At 49.2% G+C, this 21,461-nt stretch overlaps 8 protein-coding genes and 1 non-coding gene across 9 annotated transcripts; all 9 read right to left on the reverse strand.

Moving 5' to 3' along the window:
- Nucleotides 1-90: 90 nt before the first annotated feature.
- On the reverse strand, nucleotides 91-2,272 carry BO85DRAFT_508912 (FAD binding domain protein; the record flags this gene model as incomplete). Its single annotated transcript, XM_025664484.1, has 7 exons — nucleotides 91-106; nucleotides 199-299; nucleotides 382-609; nucleotides 678-1,352; nucleotides 1,408-1,603; nucleotides 1,664-2,106; nucleotides 2,195-2,272. 7 exons carry the CDS (start codon nucleotides 2,270-2,272, stop codon nucleotides 91-93), a joined length of 1,737 nt encoding a protein of 578 aa, XP_025518115.1.
- A 728-nt stretch (nucleotides 2,273-3,000) lies between these two features.
- On the reverse strand, nucleotides 3,001-3,072 carry BO85DRAFT_t86. Its single transcript has one exon. It is a non-coding gene; the product is annotated as a tRNA-Cys (tRNA).
- A 303-nt stretch (nucleotides 3,073-3,375) lies between these two features.
- On the reverse strand, nucleotides 3,376-5,529 carry BO85DRAFT_466777 (allantoate permease; the record flags this gene model as incomplete). The annotated part of the gene is made up of 10 exons (XM_025662148.1): nucleotides 3,376-3,447; nucleotides 3,507-3,697; nucleotides 3,763-4,066; nucleotides 4,118-4,281; nucleotides 4,338-4,510; nucleotides 4,559-4,657; nucleotides 4,703-4,776; nucleotides 4,825-5,024; nucleotides 5,071-5,164; nucleotides 5,233-5,529. The coding sequence occupies 10 exons, from the start codon at nucleotides 5,527-5,529 to the stop codon at nucleotides 3,376-3,378; spliced, it is 1,668 nt and encodes a 555-aa protein (XP_025518116.1).
- Nucleotides 5,530-6,175: 646 nt separating this feature from the next.
- BO85DRAFT_475660 (NAD-dependent epimerase/dehydratase family protein) lies at nucleotides 6,176-7,390 on the reverse strand (the record flags this gene model as incomplete). The annotated part of the gene is made up of 2 exons (XM_025662739.1): nucleotides 6,176-7,213; nucleotides 7,297-7,390. The coding sequence occupies 2 exons, from the start codon at nucleotides 7,388-7,390 to the stop codon at nucleotides 6,288-6,290; spliced, it is 1,020 nt and encodes a 339-aa protein (XP_025518117.1). The 3' UTR covers nucleotides 6,176-6,287.
- Nucleotides 7,391-8,210: 820 nt separating this feature from the next.
- On the reverse strand, nucleotides 8,211-9,788 carry BO85DRAFT_435877 (uncharacterized protein; the record flags this gene model as incomplete). The annotated part of the gene is made up of 2 exons (XM_025658552.1): nucleotides 8,211-9,618; nucleotides 9,679-9,788. 2 exons carry the CDS (start codon nucleotides 9,786-9,788, stop codon nucleotides 8,211-8,213), a joined length of 1,518 nt encoding a protein of 505 aa, XP_025518118.1.
- Nucleotides 9,789-10,710: 922 nt separating this feature from the next.
- BO85DRAFT_391652 (uncharacterized protein) lies at nucleotides 10,711-11,938 on the reverse strand. Its single transcript, XM_025656817.1, has 2 exons — nucleotides 11,061-11,938; nucleotides 10,711-10,994 (listed from the first exon to the last, which is right to left on the reverse strand). The coding sequence occupies exons 1-2, from the start codon at nucleotides 11,615-11,617 to the stop codon at nucleotides 10,802-10,804; spliced, it is 750 nt and encodes a 249-aa protein (XP_025518119.1). The 5' UTR covers nucleotides 11,618-11,938; the 3' UTR covers nucleotides 10,711-10,801.
- A 728-nt stretch (nucleotides 11,939-12,666) lies between these two features.
- On the reverse strand, nucleotides 12,667-13,972 carry BO85DRAFT_466781 (uncharacterized protein). The gene is made up of 4 exons (XM_025662149.1): nucleotides 13,884-13,972; nucleotides 13,599-13,794; nucleotides 13,233-13,534; nucleotides 12,667-13,179 (listed from the first exon to the last, which is right to left on the reverse strand). Exons 1-4 carry the CDS (start codon nucleotides 13,958-13,960, stop codon nucleotides 12,906-12,908), a joined length of 849 nt encoding a protein of 282 aa, XP_025518120.1. The 5' UTR covers nucleotides 13,961-13,972; the 3' UTR covers nucleotides 12,667-12,905.
- A 1,641-nt stretch (nucleotides 13,973-15,613) lies between these two features.
- Nucleotides 15,614-18,319, reverse strand: BO85DRAFT_466782 (uncharacterized protein). Its single transcript, XM_025662150.1, has 4 exons — nucleotides 18,143-18,319; nucleotides 17,054-18,074; nucleotides 16,206-16,878; nucleotides 15,614-16,166 (listed from the first exon to the last, which is right to left on the reverse strand). Exons 1-4 carry the CDS (start codon nucleotides 18,282-18,284, stop codon nucleotides 15,717-15,719), a joined length of 2,286 nt encoding a protein of 761 aa, XP_025518121.1. The 5' UTR covers nucleotides 18,285-18,319; the 3' UTR covers nucleotides 15,614-15,716.
- A 1,040-nt stretch (nucleotides 18,320-19,359) lies between these two features.
- On the reverse strand, nucleotides 19,360-21,413 carry BO85DRAFT_446755 (putative methionine aminopeptidase, type II). The gene is made up of 7 exons (XM_025659572.1): nucleotides 21,294-21,413; nucleotides 21,076-21,237; nucleotides 20,408-21,012; nucleotides 20,093-20,356; nucleotides 19,883-20,044; nucleotides 19,744-19,830; nucleotides 19,360-19,694 (listed from the first exon to the last, which is right to left on the reverse strand). The coding sequence occupies exons 1-7, from the start codon at nucleotides 21,334-21,336 to the stop codon at nucleotides 19,638-19,640; spliced, it is 1,380 nt and encodes a 459-aa protein (XP_025518122.1). The 5' UTR covers nucleotides 21,337-21,413; the 3' UTR covers nucleotides 19,360-19,637.
- Nucleotides 21,414-21,461: the final 48 nt, after the last annotated feature.

Here is a 21,461-nt window from a genome sequence, read left to right on the forward strand (position 1 = left end):
ATAGTTCAAATGCCAAGGAGTGACTGTGACTTTTCAATGTTGGATTATAATCAGTTAAAGTCTCTTTATATATTTATACTACATCTAATCCTACGCCATCAGTACACTGCCATCATTCCATATACACCCTAAAAAGCCCGACACAACCTCCCATCCACTTGCTCCTCCCACGCTTCACTCCCAACACAATGGCGACACCAAAGTAAGCCCTCAGGATCATATGTGCTCTTAATCTCAAGGAGTCGAGGATAATGAGATCCGAACAACGAAGTCTGCCACTCTGGCTCAAATGGGTTGGCCTACAATAACGAGAATTATGTTAGCCTTGTTTTCCAACAGAACCTTGAACATTGTCTGTAAATCCATAAATACTGTGCTTACCTCGTTAAAGTAGCATCCAGTATCAGGGGCCAGCTGCCGAAGCGCATACCCCCTGCCGTACGTCATATTGTAGATGGTCTGTTCGGCCAAGGCTGACGGGAGGGATTCGTTCCAGCTCTGTTGGACAATTAGGTGTACGACTGAATCTCTCCAAGCCGTGTTCAGAGCGTTGTCGACTGGGGTGGCACTGCCGGTCATGGTGCCGGAGATTGAAGGAGCGGATACGCCCTGCGTCGTGTGTTTAACGTTAGGAGATCTTTAGGGGTACAGGCAAGGCGAAAATGAGAGCTACTCACGTTGACAGAATTGTTGCGAGACATGATGACCTCAAATGTATCTGCCAAGAGTTCAACATCTTCCATGACAGCCCGGCGTGGGATGAACCGTGATGCCCGCACACCTTGCGTCTTGCCGACAGATTCAACGACAGGCATCATCTGCACGACATCATAAAAGGGCAGCGTCATCATTGGCGCAACCATGCTAGTCGCAATGGCCTCTTGGGTCTTCAAAAAGTTCTGAAAAGGGCGGAGGAGCCTCTCAGCAGTGCCGTTCTTCGCATTGTACAATAGCAGAGCACCGTTCATGTTTAGCTGCGGGGAGCTGCTCATGGTGTAGTATCCATGGACACCATTGTTCTGAAGCTCAGCAAGGTAGCCGTGGGCCTTCGCAACGAGTCGATACCATTCATGCTCGCTAGTAGTGTTTTTAGCGGTAAGGGAAAGGTTGATCATGGTTACCAGAGGCATGGGATACGCCTTGACAGTGACCGAGACAATCACACCGTAGGTGCCACCACCTCCTCCGCGAATAGCCCAGAAGAGGTCCTCGTGCTGAAAAGCATTTGCGGTGACAAGCTCGCCCGCTGGGGTGACTATCTCCGCTTCGATGATGTTGTCTGCGCCCATGCCGTATGTGCCTGTGGCCAGGCCATGCCCACCACCGGTCGCCCAGCCCACGACTCCGACGTCCTAGATTTTCTGTCAGGGGCCCTGTCTCAATCCTGCGAGGGATTCTCTTGCTTACCATGTTTGTTCCGCCGACAGCCGTAGCATTGTGTTGAGCAAGTGCAGCAAAAAGTTCCCCGTCCTGCACACCAGCCCCAAGAGTAGCAGCCATCGTCGTCAGATTCGCAGTCTGTGCGGACGACCCGACCTTACTGTATTGGTGAGGCTGGAAGTGCTTGCGAAACTCAATCTTCTTCAAGTGATGAGTCCAAATGCTTTACCATCTATTAGCAAAGACTGTAGCAAGTATTAGAAATCAAATTAGATCAACTCACGACAAACTCCCATGATTAATACTGCGTTCAGAACCATGGCCCGTATTCTTGATATTCAATCGCAGGTTCCACTCCTTCGCAAAATGAAACCCAGCCTGGATATGACTGGCATTGGTGGCATTGATCACATAGACTGGGTAATTACCAATGCTGCAGCCTTCCCGCTCCGCATGCACATTTCCCGTGATGCTAGTTCCATCAGGATAGATTGGATTGCAGCTGTTGTTGGACCAGATTGGGTCATCGACGCTGACTGGGTCTGAGGAATGAAATCTCGATGTAGTCCAGTTGCCCAAGACGGATGTACAAGCAGCTGGGTTATAGTTGGGCTCGTTAGGATAGCAGACGGACGCTGCTGGCACCGTTCGGATAAGTCTTCCGGATACGGTTTGGTTGAGAGAGGTCCATTCATCTGCAGATGGCCAGCACGGGTCGGAAGGGGACTGCAGGGGTAACGAATGTCAGAGTACCAGTCAGTAAACCACTGTAAAGTAAAACTGGGAGGTAGTTTGAGGTTGTCTGAAAACTCACACATTTGCAGTCTAGGGCGCTGGTTATGCCGCTGACTGCTAGAATAAGCGTTGCGAAAAGGCTGGTACCACAATACATGATATGATATATACCCTGTTCTTGAGCCGATGGCAGTACTTGTTAGGGAATTTGATAGAGGTCGCATGAGGGTTTATATAGTAGTCCTCCAGCCCTATGATCAGGCTGCGGAGCATAACTACAATACTACATACCTTCCGTTCGTTCAGTTAGCCTAATCAGGTAACAAATATACGAGAACGAGCGATCGGAAACAAGTGGGGCAACACAAAGTCCGGGGTTCAAGGGTCCAGAGACTCTCGCACTTCTCCCCATAAGATATTGGAACGAGTACGAATGAAGATCTAGGTCGGAATTGCCTTGAAGTGGAGGTTGAAGGCTTCAGGCTGCAGCCTTGAATCCAGTCTCAGTTCCCCGAATCCACATGTAAGGGTTCTCAGTAATATCTTTAGACCACTTTCTGTTTATAGCCTAGAACTCCATTTTCCTTTCTTCTTTTACTTGTCCTCTTTGGGGGTGAAGCACTACTCACTGCTAGGCAAAAGAGTTCTTGTGACATGTGGGAGATTACTATGAGCACATGTTACAGTGATGAATCTGTTGAAACCAAGGTCAGAATCGAAGTTGTACAATGCTTGACTTCTTGCTATTAGAAGGCAACCAAGAGATGAAATCAAGATTTCCTATATCCATAGAGGCATAGAACAAAAAAAAAAAAGAACAGTCAAAGATCAATAAAAGCATTAACTCATACTTCAGCCGATGAATGGAGTCAAACAAAGCAAAAAAGGACCGAACGCGGTTCGAACGCGTGACCTCGGGATCTGCAATCCTACGCTCTACCACTGAGCTACCGATCCAAGTTGTGGAACACGTCAAAATTGGGTACTATAACCTACAATACCAGATTTTTTTTTATCTAAAGTCCACAACATGGGGTTGTACATCACAGCATCATAGAAGGATACACTGGAAATATGATGGTAGTACAGAGTTTCGGTTGGGATGTTTGATAATTTTTCTCTACGACTCAGGCTTTTATATTGATTGAATAAGGACACGAAGGCACGTCAGTTCATTTGTCTACTAATCACTATTAACCCTGTTGTAACGTCTGGCTGAGGTGTTCTTCGTCACTGCAAGTGATGGCTATACAGAAAATGCTAGTGCGCAAAGCGGAAATCCAACCTCTTACTTCCTGTGTCCGTCGTATTCTGCAGATAATCCTGCCGTTCCTATGTGGGTAAGTTAGCTAATCATTCTGCTAATTCCCAGAGAATAAAATAACACTTACCTCTTCGGTCATTGCGTTCCACACGCGCTCCCTGTGCTTGTTTCTATAAATATAGTATATCTTCGTGCCAATAAAGAGCAATATAGCCAGGATATTAATCCCTATGAGAGTAGAATTTCCGCGATGGTATTTGGGCTTATCGTCCGCACGGTAGATGTTGTTGCCGATGATGGCGCCGAGTTGCACGCACACTGTTGTCAAAAGTTCATTAGCAAGCACTCTTTGTAGTATAGTAAGATGGAAGAGATTAGCTCACTGTTATAGAGTGCGGCTGAAATTGTCCGTGTTCCCACGTTGTTAGAGTTCTTCGAGCACCATCCCACCAGGATAGCGTGGCAGTACGGATAGCAGAGTAGCACGGTCACGGTGGCATAAGTTCCCCATGCGTTGGTCATTGTACCAGGCCAAAAGCGGAGGGCAATAACACAGGGTAATGTCCATATGGATTGGATCATTGACACCAAGGAGCGCTCTTTAAGCCAGTCGCTGAGACGGGTGAGCAATAGTAGACAGATGATGTGGCCGACGCTGTAGGGGATGGTAAGAAGGTTCGTAGTGAACTGTTTCATGTTAGCATGCTACACTAGATCTGTAGAAGTCATCAGGCTTACAGTGCCAAATCCCACACCCTTGAGGATTAGGGTTATGTAGGACGTCATCGGTGTCTGCGGGATATAAACTATTAGGCCAAGGAGGTAGATCGGCCAGATGTCATAGTCTCGGAGGGAGTTCCAAAGACGACGCGGAGTTATGGCTTGCCGGTTGTGCATGTCTCCTAAGGAATGTGAGAATGATTGTCAAAGGTTCAAAGCAATGGTAACGCAAACGTACCCTTAGAGGGGTCATCGCGCAGAACCCGGTTGACCACGATGCTGACTTCACGGTCTGTAAACCAGCCCTTCGGGCGGAACCATTTCTTGGTGTCGACAGCAGAGGCAGGCATGCGAAAGAAGGAGCTTAGACCAATAAGAAGAGTGATGAGACCTTCGATTAGGAATAGCCACCTGTAGACTCTGTTAGACCTGTAAGGGGTAGGAAAACATGGCACGTACCTCCAGCCAGCCATGCCCTGTACACCGCGCATGTGGAGGATGCCGAATGCGAGAAACGAAGTAATAATAGTAGTTAAAGATAGCGCAGTCCAAAAAATACTATGATTGTCAGTAATGGGCTGAGATAGCGAAGACAAAAATTACCTCAGGCGGGTTGGAAGCTCTCGGCTTGTGTAAAAGTAGGATAACCAGAGGACGATGTCGGGAATGAAGCCACCCTATAGAAATCAGAATAGAATACCATAACTTCAATTCGTCCCAATTACCTCGAGTATCCCCAACAGTGCTCTCGTTGCATAAAAGGATTTCTTCCCGCTTAAAGCAGCCTGTGCAGCAGCAACAATTGACCAGATGGTCATCTGCATGGGAATCCAGCGATCGGGGCCAATTTGCTTGGACACCAATTGTGAGGGCAGCTCGGCCAAAAGGAAGGCGACAAGGAAGATGGTGTTTCCAGTATTGTAGTCTGCACACGTCAGAGACCTAGTAATCCGAAGAAGCGATGCGCTCACCATTCGTGGAGAGACCAAGATCATCCAGCAAATTGTCCGACACAGCTTGTACAAGGTTTCCTCGGTCAACCTGAAGACCGAAGAACATCACACACTATCCTCTGTAGTGAGCATACTTTCAAGCAAAGCAGAATCACCTTGACCTACAGCCCATAGACACACCCTCCAGTCCAATTTCCGGACGAGCGCTTTCTCTTCCTCCGCTGTCCACGTAAGCGTAGGGTCAAAGACATGTCGACACTCATACTGCGCTTTCTCATAAATGAGAGCATAGCGCTCCGCAACCTCAGGGTCTGCGAAGGGATTATTATCAAGGGTCGCATCTGTCGCATCTTCATACGGGCGTGTATGAACCTGGGCTTTGTCCTTTGGAGAGGGAAGGTCTTGCGAAGAGTCTGAGTAGTGCCGCTGATCGAAGTGATTGGCAGTCTCTTGACTGACATCCTTTCGAGATGCCATGTTGCCAGTAGTAGACAGAAATCTGCATTCTCCCAAGTTTTTCCTCGTCTTAGGCCGCGATCGGAAGCTTTAAAGGATACAAGCTGCGAGCTCGCAGCCACCAACTCAAAGGCACGCCATTTCCAAGATATCTCGCGACGAGAGATAACGGAGCATCAATGCAAGGACTTCCTCATGGCAGGCCACTCATGTTCTGCACTCCATACCGCGTGTGATCAGATACTAACCACTCTAAGCGAGGGCCCTTTATGCATGGTTAGATCGAGAGCCATTTCTTGGCTAGTTAGCCGTGTTTTCAAGTCGTGATCTAGGGCTTCAATTGCTTCATCGGGAGTGTGTCGGATGGACCTCTGAACGTGCAAGAGCCATGCAATAACGATAGCAATAATGATATACCATGATAATCTCGAGTTTGCAGAGTAATTTTCTTGCGACGCAGTTTACATTCATATTGCAGTTGATCAATGCTTCTAAGCGAAGCGGGAGATGGTGCATTGGTGAAAATGGCGTCATCCGGAGGGGTGCAGTTGCGTGATGAGCCTGCCAGTTGGCGAGATCGGGAAGATAAGCAGTTCTAATTCCCCATTCGACCATGAGTAGTGGGAAGAATCAAGTTCCATTAAAGTAGCGAGAATAGCACGTACGTCCTAACTTAAAAATGTGAGCATTGCTATTTGTTGGTATTACAGACTGATTTGGTTCATTCGCTTCGACCTCGGCAGAAAATGTTTCTATAGCCGACATGCTCTACCGACCAGTCACTCCTCATGGACCCAACCAAGTATCCTATTTGCCTTTTCAGCCGTGAAGAAAGACTGATTTCCTTTGAGCTCGCGCCGAATCTCGGTATCGGGATAATACTTCTTCGCAAGCTCAATCGACGGCGTGTCCTGTGTCGTTGTCGGAGCAACAACATTGAATATCTCGCACCCATTAAGTTTCTCAGCCTTCTCCACAGACAATAAGCAGGCTCTCGCAGTCGCATCCGGGCTCACCCATCCCCACAGGCTTTTGACAGCTGAGTCCTCCCAATTCTCCTTGTGTCCTTTCTGTGCCTCCTCGCGGGATGCCACGGCATGGATACGCATACACGCGATTTTCATTCCGGGGAACCATCGAGCAAATGTCCTCGCTTGGGTCTCAGCTTCTTGCTTGGCCAGTGCGTAAGAATCTGTCGGATTGGGTGGCGCTTCTTCGTCAACGGGGAAGTATTCAAATCTGAGCGGTTGCGTGGCATATTCGAGACCGATCGCATTCACTGACGACGCGTAGCAGAATCGTTTAATTCCCAGTTGCGCAGCGGCGTAGAAGCCATTGAATGCCGATGTAACATTGTTGTTATGAACCAGTTGGTCGTCCTTCCCAACGGGGTCTGGTATGGCGGCAAGATGAATGACGGCGTCACAGCCTTTGAAGGCTTCCAGTGTGGCTTCGTAGTCATTGGCCGTGTCGGCGGTCTTCATCTCGGAATTGGGCGTTCCATCGTACTCGGTATCGGTTCGGTCAACCTGGACTGTGGAATGGCCGGCCTGAGAGGCTTCTTTGACAACAGCGCGTCCTACGGTGCCGCGGGCACCGGTGATAGCGATTTTCATATTAGTGGTTGGATTCAGGCTGGAGAAATTCCTGCGGTGGATTTGGCGGATCTGATATGGGATTTGCCGTGAGAGAAGTCGGGAGGGAGCTATGTGCACCAAAAAATGGGTCAATTGCAGAGGAGTTGACATATTTATCTAGGGATCTGACGATGCAGGAATATTCGCATACTGGTGGACCTGATAAGAAGATGGTGGTCTGAGTCCATGACGTGAATATGATGGTAGCGAGCAATTCTCATGGCGGTGGTTACTGCGACGCCCATGACGCCAGAATGACAATCCTGGATCTCGGCACGGAGCTCACCCAGCCTACCATAAACTGTGCTTCATATTGCAAAAGCAGGTGTGCCTGGGGTAAACCATTCTAGAACGTCTGAAATGTATGTGAAGAATAATGATGTGGTGAATGCGGGAATCGAAGATGTGATGTCATTCCGAGGGGATCGTCTCCATCGTTCTGATCCCAAGCCTAAGGCAACGACACCCGTGTCAGCCTTACCCGATGGACTTGTTGTCCCTCACCTTCCTGATGCTGGGAACATCGCATAGCGGAATGGTCTGCCTAAATACTTCTATAGAGACTATAGGGCACTTGATATCTGTAGTTGTTCCCCAGGAATGATAGCCGATGTAGTGTCGATCGCTCGGATAAGTTATCATTCCAGCTACACGCTCATTGTTCTACAGTGTCCTATTGAGGTCATCTTTATTTATGAGAAAGAAGAAACGATGGAGTATGGCAAATGTTCCAAATTTTACAATGGAACTGTTCTGTGTGATGTAATTCGGTATGTGCGAGATGGAGGCCCAGGTAGAAGATCTCCTGTTGCCCTCCCTCTAAAACACGGTTCATAGACAGAATCTTGGCTCACGAGCGAGCGATTCCATCATAGATAACAAAGAGTGTATAATACATCAACAAAAGAAAGGTAGCGAACGAGTGGATAATATCCATTATATCCTTATAAGCCGAGGATATGTGACCGATGGGTGACTTGAGAATATTCCAAAAGAGCGTGGGATTTAGGCTTGGTGAATAACGGCAAAGCCTCAGGCCGCTTCTTAGCATCTTTACCATCAGAATTATGGCTTCGCGGCCGACCCGTTGGCTTGTGGCCCAGCTTGCTGAGCAGCCGCTGCATGCATTTGGGCGTTCTTCTTCTTCCTTCTGTGTGAGTTGGGCTTGTTCTTTTTTTTAGGCTGAGCGGGCTGCTCTGCCGGTGCTGCCTGATTTCCAGGCGCCGGCTTCGGGAGTGGTACTGACTTTAACTCTGGCTCCGTTTTGATCACGGGCTCGGGTTCTGTCTTTCGTTTGAGGTCCGGTGGAGGGAGGGGTTGCAATGGTGGCTGTGTCTGCGGCTGCGCCTCGGGCTTTTGCTCGGGCTTTGGCTCAGGTACGGGCTCTGGCTCTTGTTCCAGCACCGACTCGGGTCTTTGCTCTATCTCCAGCTCTGGCTTCTGCTCGGGCTCTGGCTTTGGCGTTTGCTCTGACTCAAGCTCCTGATCTGGCTTTTGATCTGTAGTTGGCGGCTCCGTCTCTGGCCGAAAGCTTGGTTCTCGCTCTGGCTCTGGATCCGGATCTGCCCAGTCTACAGTCTCTCGCCTAATCAAAGGGGGCGAAGGAGCAAATGCCGGAAACTCCCTAGGGGGAGAATCACTGCAAGATGACGCCCAATTGTATCCATTCTGGGCCGGAGAGGCTAAGAAAGCCGTTGAAGGTGGGATCGGCGATTGGGGCCGTGAGTTCACAGCATTTACGACAGTTGGCGTGTCATCTGCGGAAAGCGGCTCATTGGAATACCGCGGCGAGCTCTCATCCTTATCATCCGGAGATTCGGTGGTCGACTGCTTTTCTTCAGCAGGACCTTTCTCCTCAGAAGGGATTTCTGCATGGCCGTTGGTCTGGTGGTGTCCGTTCGGTGCGGTTTCCCGCAGCGAAGTCAGTTTATCCGCGTAGATCTCCAAAGTCGTGTACATCAAAAATCGGTTGAAATCATCATCAGAGCCCAGGCCGTCGCGCACGACTCGGTACCTGAAGCTGAATTCATCCTTTTCGAAAGCAGCAGCGAGCTTGTCCCGGATGAAACTCTCAAACCATGAATCGTGGCCTGGAAGTTCCGAGTACACCTTGCTAACAGTCTTCAGAAGTTGTCGCGTTGACACTTCTTCGCTGAAAGTCAGCATATACCGTTTAGCGTGTTCCTCGAGTCCGAAGATGCTGTAGCGCCTCGCAGCATGATAGGCATAAACGCTGCGCTCGAATTCGCGAGCCCAAGGGCAATTCTCCGGGCCAAGATCGGTGGGCTTGAGTGTTTCATAGCAGCCGGTGCTGAGAAAGTGAATGAACGTATGTCCAATATCTTCGTTGATGTCGCTGATATGGAGTTCCGATGAGTTGTGTGATAAGCTTGAATAAGGGCGCAGGTGGTATTCAGCTATCTTGAAGTGGGTTTGACCGATGACAACGGTGGCAATCGGTGTCGTGTAGCAGCTGGATAAGCCCCAAAGTCAGTAGATACACCAGGGAGCAATGCGCAATGATTTGATTGACCTTATCTCCGGCTGAGGGTATTCTGTTATCGGGATCTCCTGAACTTGTGCGTCGTTTTCCTGAGAGCGCAGGAGGTTGTAGTACAGCCGCTTGTAGTTCTTCTGGCCCATTGTGTCCATCAATTAGCCCAATGGCTGATGAAATGAGTCGATAAGCTGGTTGAGGTGGGAAGGTATGAGAACTGAGGAATGTTTGTGCTGCTGCGGCACGGATTGATTGTCTTTAAGAAAGGGATGAAGGGAAGGGCGGGTGAGTGGATCTCTGAAGTCTCTCGAAGCCAACTCAGAGCCGCCTGGACTAGCGCCCAGAAACCACGTCAGTTGCATATGTAGATGCAAGGTTGTCTTCATAACGTGTTTGGGAATGCACGAAAGTTGTGTGCATCTGATTGGGATGGCGGTGTTCCGGGTTGAAGTGGGTATGAGCTGGCAAGAACCCAGACCGCAATCGGGGAAACAGAAACACATCGGAGTGCTGTGCTGGACTGGCGATCAACCCATTGTGATGCTATTCTGAGGGCCCTGAGAGAAGTTTATGATCTATAATGGGCTTCTAGTAGCCTCGTCAGATTTAGGAACCCGATTCGCCCATTTTCTCTCACAGACACTGTCGAATTGTGCCTTACGACAACCAAGCCTCGTCTTCGCCGGGCCGCCCAATGTCTCGGCGCCATGGTTACTCGGTGTCGTAGCTGCATGAAGAGCATTGCGAGTCCAGTGGTTGGAGCAAAGTCAATTGCGCAGGTTGCTGCATGGAGAGGATGTGAGTTAGTATGAAACAGAGGAGTTCGAGGGAGATCATGCTAGAAATTCAGGCATCGGTGACGGGCGCCCGCAGTGGAGACGCGATCCACATGACAGCAACGTCCTCATAGTCGGTTGGTGCACGGGCGCATCTGCTGGAGTTTCTTGACTTTCTTTGCAACACCGCCACCGACTTGTGGGATAAGCGCCTGGTTGTTTTCTCATCACTACGAGCGTCTAACTCATCGCAGTGAATTTCCTGGATTTTGCACCGAAAAGTTGGTTGATTCGTATAGTTATCCCTCAGTGTTATCTGTATATCCTCTCCTCAACCTCTACCGCTATCTAATCAAATATGTCTAGAACCCAGTCATGTATGTCTACTCGCCTTTCACTTTGGATGTGCGATGCACCCAAACGTATACAAACGGATAGACCGTTTCAGGCAGCAGTGTCCACAAGATAATCCCTGTACTCCACACCGACGCCACATATTCCCAGTTTTGTGGCACATTCCAATACCTCCAGAAGAAAACCCCGTAGGCTGTATAGCAGCCCAAGTATCGCATGAGCCTAGTATCCCCGTCAGCATCTCTCATAGCGGTGTAAAACGCAAGCAGGCAATTGCGAACCGCATACCAGATTTCCAACGAATGACCTTTCGTATTCCACTCCTTCCACAGCGTCGCCAAACAGATCCAGCCGATCGGCATCTGTAGCAGAATTCCCGTCCAGTATGCTGTGACCTGCTCCCTTTCATCGGGCCACAGCATCGTCAACCCTTTCAGTACGCCCATGCCTGCCAGGACGAAGCCTACTATTCTCCGTACTAACCACGCCCGGTCGCGCTTTTCGTGTGCTCGCCAGATTGCCACTGCGACAAATCCTACATCAAGTAGAAACCAAGCCAGGAATGCAAGGAGCTCAAAGGTGGTGGTTGTGGTCACCACCGCGTAGAAGAGTTCGTAGGCAAGTGTCAGGCTCATGAATTGGATCCCCTTAGCTGACGCAGACGGGTATGTCCGGTCACTGTACGTGCGAATCATGCAAAATATGTAACAGAAGGCGTAGAGAATTCCACAACTAATTATAAGACCATCCTGAACGAACAGGTAGCTCTCAGGTGGGGAGAGAGCAGCGTCGGAAGGCTGTATTATCAGATGAGGAGTTTGGCTGGCGAGGGTAAACGAGGGCATAGTGTCCTGATGGTCTTTCCCTCCCGGTGTTATAGCATCGAAGCGAGAGATGTGTACAGAACCTGGTGCCTATATGGAGTATTATTGAGAGGTTAGCAGAGGTTAGGAGGGGTATCTCTGCGATAAGAATTTATAAAGCCTATTGATCGATCGGCTTGCCGCGGATACTTCTTCAGTACTAAGATCGCAAATGCGGGTCGGCTAGGAACCCTCGGGATGATGTCAGTGGTATGCGTACGGATAAGCACTCTTCCAGTTGGATAGTCAATATTGACTCTCTGTGTTTGAATCAGTGGAGAGAATTGATTAGGATCGTGGAAGACCAAATTATGACCAAGGGTCTGAAGGAAATGGAATCTTACCATCGACCTCTTATTTCTCTGCCTAACACGCCTCTCTAACAGCTTCAACACTGTGGCTCGTGATCGGGAACTAATTCCTGTTGCCTGGAATCAGCGTACTGCATTTCATCCGTCAATCTAGATTTCTTCCAGGGTGCAGATTGCTTCTAATCTCTGATACTGCATACTCACAATGGAAGCGACAAGATGGCCACCCCGGAGTACTGTTCCACTTTCATCGTAAGCTGTTGCGGCCATCACATTAGCCCCTATCAGCGGTGTTCTTGGTGAACCAATGCGACTGAAGTGATGGTTGTTGATGGTTGGAGTGGACACAAGAAGGCTTGGGGTTGGCGTTGGGAAAGTGGAGGCCTGAGGTATACAATAGTAGGATCATATCATCTCTCCACCTTCTATCTTCGTGAAGCTTACCCCATACACTTAAGAGTCCCACAAAATTGACCTTGCCGCTCATAAAAGTTCCCGACTGAACTGTTTGCGTCTTATCCCATATTGCGTTTAGATTCTCTGCAGTGCTCTTCTTTCTTATAGCATGCTCACTTGTTCCTCTCCGATTCCAGGCACTGTGGGAAAAGACTACGATAGTGTCGCGTCTGAATGGTATCCCGTATCTGCCCCCAGGATGACCCTACCACACGACTCGTCTTACTCGGAAACCAATGTGTGTATATATACAATCGTCAATAACATGATTTATGTTTCGCAAATACAGGGATAAATCGTCCTCCCGTGAGGCAGTTGTCATTTGTGGACTCGCTCATCCTTCGGTCGGGGCTCGATGAGCCAAATTGCAGCCAAATCACGCCATCGCGCTAAGATCGCATTTATAAAACCTAACTATTCCCCACAGTCAAGTGAGCATCTGAATCTCACGGTCGATGCCATTGTTTTATCCTATGACGCTCCTGAAGGGAGCGCTGATGATCCTAATGGCCGCGAAAATACCTCCAACCCAAGTAGCCACCTATCCCGGCGACTGTGACTACAAATGTGCCTAGATTGATCATAGCAGCCTTCAAATTTGGCTCCAAATAATCTTCAATGATCTTATGGAACTTGTCTGGCTCATTGCCTCGAGGGTACTTCTCTTCGGGAATGGGCACGTCCAAGAATGGACAGATCTCCTCCCAGCCCAGTCCATCCTCAAGTCGGACCACAAGAAGTCTATCCTTTGGCAGTGTTTCCTTCACTTCCCGGATGCTATTGCTTATAATCAGCCAGTTATCACCGTGAAAGCGAATAGCGACACTCACTATTCGACATAGTTCTTTCGAAGAGCCGCCTCGTTGTTCGGATGGCCGGGGTTTGTGCCGTCAGAATATGCCCAGTACATTACCTCGGCCAGATTGAAAAACTGACCCACTTCCGAGTGAAAGCGCCTCAAAATGTTCAGTGGAAATTTGTGGCCTGCCATGATCGCTTCTCCAATTGTCTTGTTGAACGACTTGACCCATTTGTCAGGCGAGCGCTCAGTCACGATGAATTTGACGTCCGGGTCTTCAATATAACCCGCCAGAGCTCGGAGTCCAATATAGCTTGGTATTTCCATCAAGCACTAATACACCTGAAAGTCAGCACTCGGCTTTATAAATAATTGAAGGATTTTAAGGTCAACATGCGTCGAAACTTCCTATCCATCGATCAAGGTCTGGCGTCTCATATCTCTTGATGCCAGAGAATCGATTATTATGAGCTAGGATGCCCTCTGTGAAAGCCTTGATGTGAGGCTTCCTACCCTTGAGCATCAGGTCAATCATGTGATATGGTGTATATCCAAGCATTTCCAGGGCTTCGTGGAGACCCAGAGTACCCGTTCTGTTATTGACATCCGTCAGTCCGAAAGATCTTCGTCTTGCTACCAGGATATGCCTGTCTGCATCTCACGCTGACAGGAGACTCATTACCTGCTGCAGCTTGCTACAATGAGCCGCATCTTCTTCTTGTCGGCTGGCTCAGCCATCCGGTCAACTTGGCGCGACATGTTCGGTTCTACTACGTCTGCCCACGGTCGGAATTGTGAATGTTGCGAAGAAACTCGAGACGACAGAGGGCCCCCATATTTAACCTGTTTTCTGTCCTAACTCCCAAGACCAGGTTGCAAGTTTTACGACTGGAGACTGAGCAGCCAGTGGGCTCGACGGTAAGGCCTGCAGCTAATTCCTGGTGTCTCTCGGCTAGAGACCGGTCTAACGGCTCGACAGTTACACCTATGAAGAGCCTGCCTACGTTGTCTGCTGTGGAGAAATAATGGCCATGACGGCTCCACATGCCGCCCGTCATGGCCATTTAGGATTCTAGGCATAAGGCTAGCCTGCCGCACGAGGCTTGAGCCCAGAGAAAAAGGTCATCGACGGTACCTTCAGGACTGGACGTGCCTTGCTATCAGACTCGCCGACACACGACGGACAGTTTTTGGAGGACTCTTCATTCAATCACGTTAACAAAGTCATGAATTGAAGGTAAGGTTGCCAGTCTGGCAGCAAATCCTGGTGGTAAGACGGTTCACGCAGGATGGGGAGTCAAGGTGTTCGGGAGGTGAGAATGCCGCATCGACTTAAGGCGTCTTACCGAGTCAGTCGCATTGCATTAACCCCTCTCACCCCACGCCCGCCTCGTAATTGACCTGATATTCCGTTCCTATAGGAGCCTTTTCTATGAGTCCTCTGATGCCGTTATCGCTGCCCAATTTGGGAGATCACTAGCAGCACGTTGTCGAGCCGAAATCCTTCACAACGAAATTGCAAGCCTCGACCCCCAACGGGCAAATTCTCCAGGAGTTGACATGGTACCGTTAAGAAGTCATCCAACTAAGGAGGATTATCTACCGTGACCTAATCGAATATCAGACTGTTCTTGCTGGGGCTGGGCAGCGGATACAGTCATGCGTATTGCAAACTGCCATAGTACTTGAGTACCAGCCCGTCAACCGAGGATCCGACTGACGTTGCCGGGCATCAATACGAATACTATCGGAACCCCCCTCGAACAAGCTGTGCAGCTCACATACTTACACCTATCATCAGCCTCATCCCCCCCCGTTTCTAGCACCTCATGACCCCCGTAAGATAGAAGTCGCCTAGCAACTGAACATGCCCACCAATGTAATAGTATTAAGTCCGGGGAAATCAATCTTGTTCAATTACAACGCGGCCGCGATGATCTCTTTTAAATGGGACGATATATTCCGCAGTACTGACCCACATGCCTAACTCTGAATGTGATGGACCGAACCACAGCAAAAATCACTAAGAGGCAACAGATGGCTCATCTATTACTCATACAGGGAAGAGCAAGACCAGTTTCACTTTGCAATACTCAGTTCAGTGCAGTGAGGGACATATTCTACATTCCCACTGGGACCTGACGGCGAGCTACTATATCTGAGCTTCGACTCTTGACTCTAGACTAAGTTACTGGTACTCTAGCTTGTTGGCTGACAACAGCATCAGCTAGGGAGATTCTACGCCTGGATATCTCGGCTCCGAGTGTAACAAGTCCAATTCGTATCTACAAAAGGACTTAGCGATAGGCAGGTAGGTCATTCCGTAATTTTTGTTACAATTAAAGATTTTGATCTGCCCCAAACCCGTTGGAGCCGGGTTATGCATAATCATGTCAATAATACATATTTGGAGAGAAGGACTAGCTGACCAAGACCCATTCGATATAAGATGCTTAATTCTGGGAACTTGATCCACTCAAAACCCTGTAAGAACCGAGATCCAAGCAGTGACAGGTCAATTGCTCAGATCATCATGGCTACGGACCGCTTCATCACCACCAGTCTCCTCCCAAAACGCTCGCATGTTTTCGCGCGTAATATATTTCAAAACGCGCTTCCTATCTTGAAGCGTGGTGTCTTTCGATTCTATCGTATCCTCAAACATTCGTTGGAGCTTGAACCTGGCGAAGTGACACATCATCGCTACTTCACGCACATCCAGATCCTGCCCGTCTTCACGGACAACCCACACATTTCCAATATCGTGGTTCCAGTACAGAGGAGCCCATCCCCATAAAGGATCAGAAGGGTTGGTTCTCATCATCATGAATGCCACATTCTGATTGCTGCTTGCCCACTGTGTTGCATCCCAGCCGGGCGGGTTAACGTGGAATTCAGCACTTGGGTCTTTCCAGAAAATGAGCGGTATGCCAAGAAGAGCGGAAATCGGCGAATTAGATTTGCCCTGGATAGAAGAGAGATTAATTCAGGTTGAGCGTCTCACGTCAATTGAAACGAACGGCTCCGATGCATGAAGTTTTATCTCCCCATCGCAGCAAATCTTCACGCCCCGAACAACCGTGGGAGCCCGATACTGCAGATCCGGAACGGATTCCCTGACATCCGTGCTTGCATACGTTATAAGGTAGTCCATCAGATGCCGAAAGTCGGAAAGCTGTATATCGGCATAATCTTCTGGGTGGACCTCCCTCATTGCAACCATCGGGCCATTGTACGCATAGGGAGGGCGTGGGGCGCCGGAGGCTCTTACCGAAGCCAGTATGCTTTTATTTGGGGGCGAACCATCGCCTAGATATCTATCGCGATGCAGCAGGGTAACACAGTATCCTTCATTGCGCAGGGCTGATCCAGACAGACCGGACCCTAAATTTCGTCCTCGTACGTCGTTGTGTTCCACATGCATTCTTCCTATACTCGGTGAATCAGGACCAAGGTATGAACGTACGAACGCTTCTGTGCACCACACCCTTAAATCTTCTACATACTGACGCTCCGTACGGATCCAAATCAGAATAGGCTCTGTGTGATGCACTTGGAAGAAAATGGCTCGCTTGTGCTCTGGTGATGGACGGTCAGGTAGGGTAGCAAACTTCTTGCAGAGCAACTTGTGGGAAGAAAAATCGCTTTTCTGGCAATCCTTTGAACAATAATGGGTGCTGCGACAGCGCCCGCATCGCCGGGCTGGCGTTTTATTACACATCACGCAACAGTTATCGGGCTCAAACTTTGGGCGGGGGCGAGTCTTGGTGTGTAAGTCTTGACTCTTGCCCTCACTACGGCATAGTCAGTTATCCAGTCGCGTATGCTTGAAAACCAACAGGGTCGCCTTACATAAGTTGCAGGTTTGTCCAGTTTGTGTTTTGTTCCGCCCTAGCTATGTCTACAATTTTCTGTCTCTGTCGCCACTCTTCCAGCGTAAGTTTCGAGAATTCCGACACAAAGTCCGATTGCATGACGTTTGGTAAGGCCGCTGTCGCCCCCGGTCGGATTATTCTGTTGAATGAACCTCTGATGCGGTTCACAAGGTTGTTCCCTAATTCGGTGGCAGCGAGGTATATAGCATCCGAGTCTAAGCACGGAACTCCCCAGGAAGGATAACACACGCCATGCCTACCCCGGGTCTCAATCGGATTGTGCATCGCAGCCAGGAACGTTTCACATAGAAGACATGACTTCTTGCTACACCCAAAGTATTGCAACATTCTTCGTGGTCCACGGCACTCTTCTTGATAACATATGAGCTGCATTTCAGCATGCAATGAGAGAGACTTGGCACAGGCCTGTTTGAACATATGTCTATAGGGATCAAGCAACTCGATGACTGGTTCGCTTGCAATCCCAAGACCTAGTAGCTCCCAAGCTGTGGCAATATCAACCATGTGTTCCTTTTGCAGTGTCGTCTTCGGCGCGGAAGGCAGTAGAGAAATTTGAGCATGTCGGAGATCTGACTCCCAAAGAGTAATTTCCCGCAAACGCTGACAGTCCGTCAAGGGCCTGGCAACGAATCTCAAACACACCCAAAGCCGTGAGCCAAATTTCGGACCAAGTGCATCCAGGAGTAAGTGGTGCACTTCTGGTGAACTGACGCAGCTGTAAGCCCCTTGCACCAAAATAGTCCTGCAATCCGGGGTCATTCTCTTGCTATCAAAGCGCAGCAAAAGATCAGCCATCGTTGTCCAGGTTTGAGCTGCCGACTCACGTCCAGGCCATGCCCGCGGATTCCAATCCGTGTCACTATGACTATTTGCGTATGTCTTTCGACAGGCGGAAATCCAGTAGTCAACTCGACTAGCGGTGTAGTTGATCGAAGCGGCCTCAGATTCCGTCATAGAATTTGCTGCGATATTTGGCTCTGGTCAGCAGTCACATCCAGTTAGTCATGACTGCGTCAAACTATATCATCCCTCCCCACATGCATACCTTCAGTACTGACACAAGAGGTTAAATACTCTTCCAGCATTCGACAATACTCGAGTGTTGCAGGATCAAAGCTACCGCAATCCGAACCGAATCCATCATTCCGTGCAACGTCCACAGAAAAACTGCCGCTGCTTTCGCGCATTGAAGCTGCAGTAACCCCTTCCCACCCCTTTGACGGCGATAGAAGCTGGCAAATGCAGTCCAGGAACTTCCGCAACACAGAATCTCTCGACGCAGATAGAGCTACGGCTATTGCTGTCGCAGTGTCCGTCTCGTCGTCAACTGCCACTTCAGTCTCAATTTCACTGTCTGTATCACTGGCAACGTCATCTTCGACGTTCTCGACCTGCGCCTGGCTTCTTCCCTTAGTAAGATAGGCGAGAATATGCGCTGCCCAGACAACTCGTGCGATACGCTCTCCTTGAAGGTTAGACTTTTCGGATGACATGTTTGGGTTCTCTACCTCACGTACGGTATCAGTGATAGAGGAAGGTGCGATGTGGTGTTGGACAGATGGCGCGGGGTAGAAAGGCTGGCGCTAATTTGCCAGTCGTCCTCTGACAATACTCTTTCGGCATCATTGAGCCTTGCATGTACGCTTCCTAGTTTCACAGTTTCCCCGACATATAGGCGAAGAAATTGTCCTTTGAGGCAGTGGTAAGAGGCTAGTGAGCCTTGTTGCTTTTGTCGCATGCCAACCGCTCTGGGGGAATCAGCAAATGAGTGTGATTTTTCACCACCATGGCAGGATAGTACTCGGGATCCCCATTGGCCTACAGTAACTACAATTGTACCAGCTAGACCTCCAAAAATGTCCAGCAAAGAGAAGCCGTTCGCTAGATATGCTCATATATTTCTGATGATGTCTGTCTTTCCCCAGACCGGATGTCAATGGTCTGTCCCGCGGCGTTGACTTCCGGCATAATACCTGCATGCCGCATCACTGCAGTATGAAGATAACATCACGGATTGCAACTGCCAATATTCTGGATCCGACAAACAGTCTTTAATGTATGTCTCCCCGTATAGTACAGCTTACAGTCATGCGCACTCAACTACAACCTCATTAGCTAGATCCAGCACTCGCAATGCAGTCTCAAGAAGCCATGGCTCGAGTAAGCCCAAGACAGCACTAGACATGCATGGCGTTGTGGCGTATGTTACGTGGGCAATGGAGGTAAGGAACCGATCCGGAAGGTTTACGACTGATGAGAAAGCCCGATAACAGAAATCATTTGATGCACTGAACGTATATTCAGTAGCTAGACGGCAAAAGAATATGGGCCTGGAAAGAGAGACATGTCACAACGAACATATACACCCGGATCTCTTCTTATGACATCCCAAAGAGTGCATAGATGTTTGCCTCATGACAGAGAGCAGGCCGCACAGTTGTAGATAGCGACTGTGCACAATGTAAAATCAACCAACAAGTAGACCGAGCCACGACCTGCCTTAGTCACGGCAAAGATGTAGCTTCAACCGAGCCTAAAGCTTAGTAGTCGTCACCACGACTAATCACTTCCTTTCCACCACTGTGGAGCAGGATAGTCTGGAAGTTGTTAGGCTTTGGTTGATTATATTGGGCGGGAAACTCTTACGTGTTCAAACTGAGCCGTGTATGAACCCTTCACATCAACAAGCGGCTCATAGTATTCGACAATACCATTATCAATCAAATGTCTCATCTGCATAATGAGTCAGGAAATATTCGACATGTAAATTGCCCCATCTACTTACCCCAAGATGGTATTTCTCCACCCCGAGACGCTCAAGGTACCGACGGCAGAAGACAAGGCTTCCAAAATTGGCGTCGATAGTCTTGAGAAGATTCTTGGCAGAGGAAAGACGCAGGTTTGCACCGGAGACATCGGTGTTTCTGCCGTAGCCATAGACGCCCACCTGAGGAGCTTTAGTATTGCTAAACACATTGAATGAACAGAGACCTACATCATCGTGGAGAACGCCTCTGCCGGTACTTCCAAATGTTTCGATGGCGAAGACTTCACCCTCCTCCATCTTGTCCGGCCTGTTATTCTTGATGAACGGGACCTGTTTGCCACCATGAATATTATACCGAAGAATATCGTGCCCGGTAATATTCCGGATGGCTTTCACAGGATAGGTCTTTCCGGCAACCTCAACCTCGTAGCTTTCCATGACTTCCTGGATCGCCGCGCCGATTTCACTCACTCGGGCGTCAATGCCAGCATGCTGTTGAAGTTAGCTATGTATCTAGAATTGCGCCATGGAAGGTAGACGTACCATGATGCCGGTATTAGTCGCCTCCTTCACAGCCGTCAGGAGGTTGTCGTACGTGTGGTCGAAAGCCACAGTGAAGGCCGAGTCGACGATACGGCCGTTGACATGAACGCCAAAGTCAACTTTCAGCACATCACTCTCATCCAGAAATACATCCTTGGCACCAGGATTTGGCGTCCAATGGGCTGCAACATTGTTCAAGCACAACCCAGTAGGAAACCCCATTCCCGCCTTGAAACCGTCTCCGGGTTCAAGTCCCTGGTGGCCAGACAAGGCGCGGACCCCGTCCTCAATGCCCTCAGCAATTGTAGTGAGACTCGCGCCGGGTTTGATGAGCTCATTCTGGGCGTACTGGCGAACCTGACGATGAATCTCGGCGGCTTGACGGTACTCGTCGAGGAATCCATTATCCCAAAGACGTGAGTTATAACGCAATTCTTCGTCCGTAGTGCGAGAGGTATTATTGTCCTTGTAAGGCACGCACTCCCCAATGGGATATCCCGATGGGAAGAGAGTCGAAACCAGCACACGGGGAGGATTCGATTGCTTGAGTGGCAGGGTTGCTTTCTTGGTCTTCTTCTTGGACCTCTTGCGTTTCTTTTTCTTGTCTATAAGTAGTATATTGTCAGGAATGCAGATGTTAACATGATTGGGGTGGAATCTGAACGTACCAGCATTCGCAGCGGAGGTCTTCACTTCCACTTCTTCGTTCGCTTCACCGTCATCGTCATCGTCATCGCCGAGATTTCCGCCATCCAAATCGGCCGACTGGGAGCCATTGCGGGAAGGCTTAGGGTTGGGATTGGCAGGCTTGAGCTTGGAGGAGTTGGAGCCTAAATGACGCAGACAGATCAGAAGGGGGCTTCTTTAAGCTTCGCAGGTGTCATACCATCAGGAGTCTGCTGGTGGCCTTCGGGGCTTTTCGATCCCATGTTGCAATTTCAAGGCGCGATACTGACATCAACTGTGAAACGATAATATTGGTCTGATGGTGGAAAAGAAGGAAGAAAGACAATGCTGACATTTTATTTCTTTGTCTTGAGTCTAGTCATCCCCG

This window comes from Aspergillus piperis (assembly GCF_003184755.1).
Source record: "Aspergillus piperis CBS 112811 unplaced genomic scaffold BO85scaffold_4, whole genome shotgun sequence".
Lineage (NCBI taxonomy): Eukaryota > Fungi > Ascomycota > Eurotiomycetes > Eurotiales > Aspergillaceae > Aspergillus > Aspergillus piperis.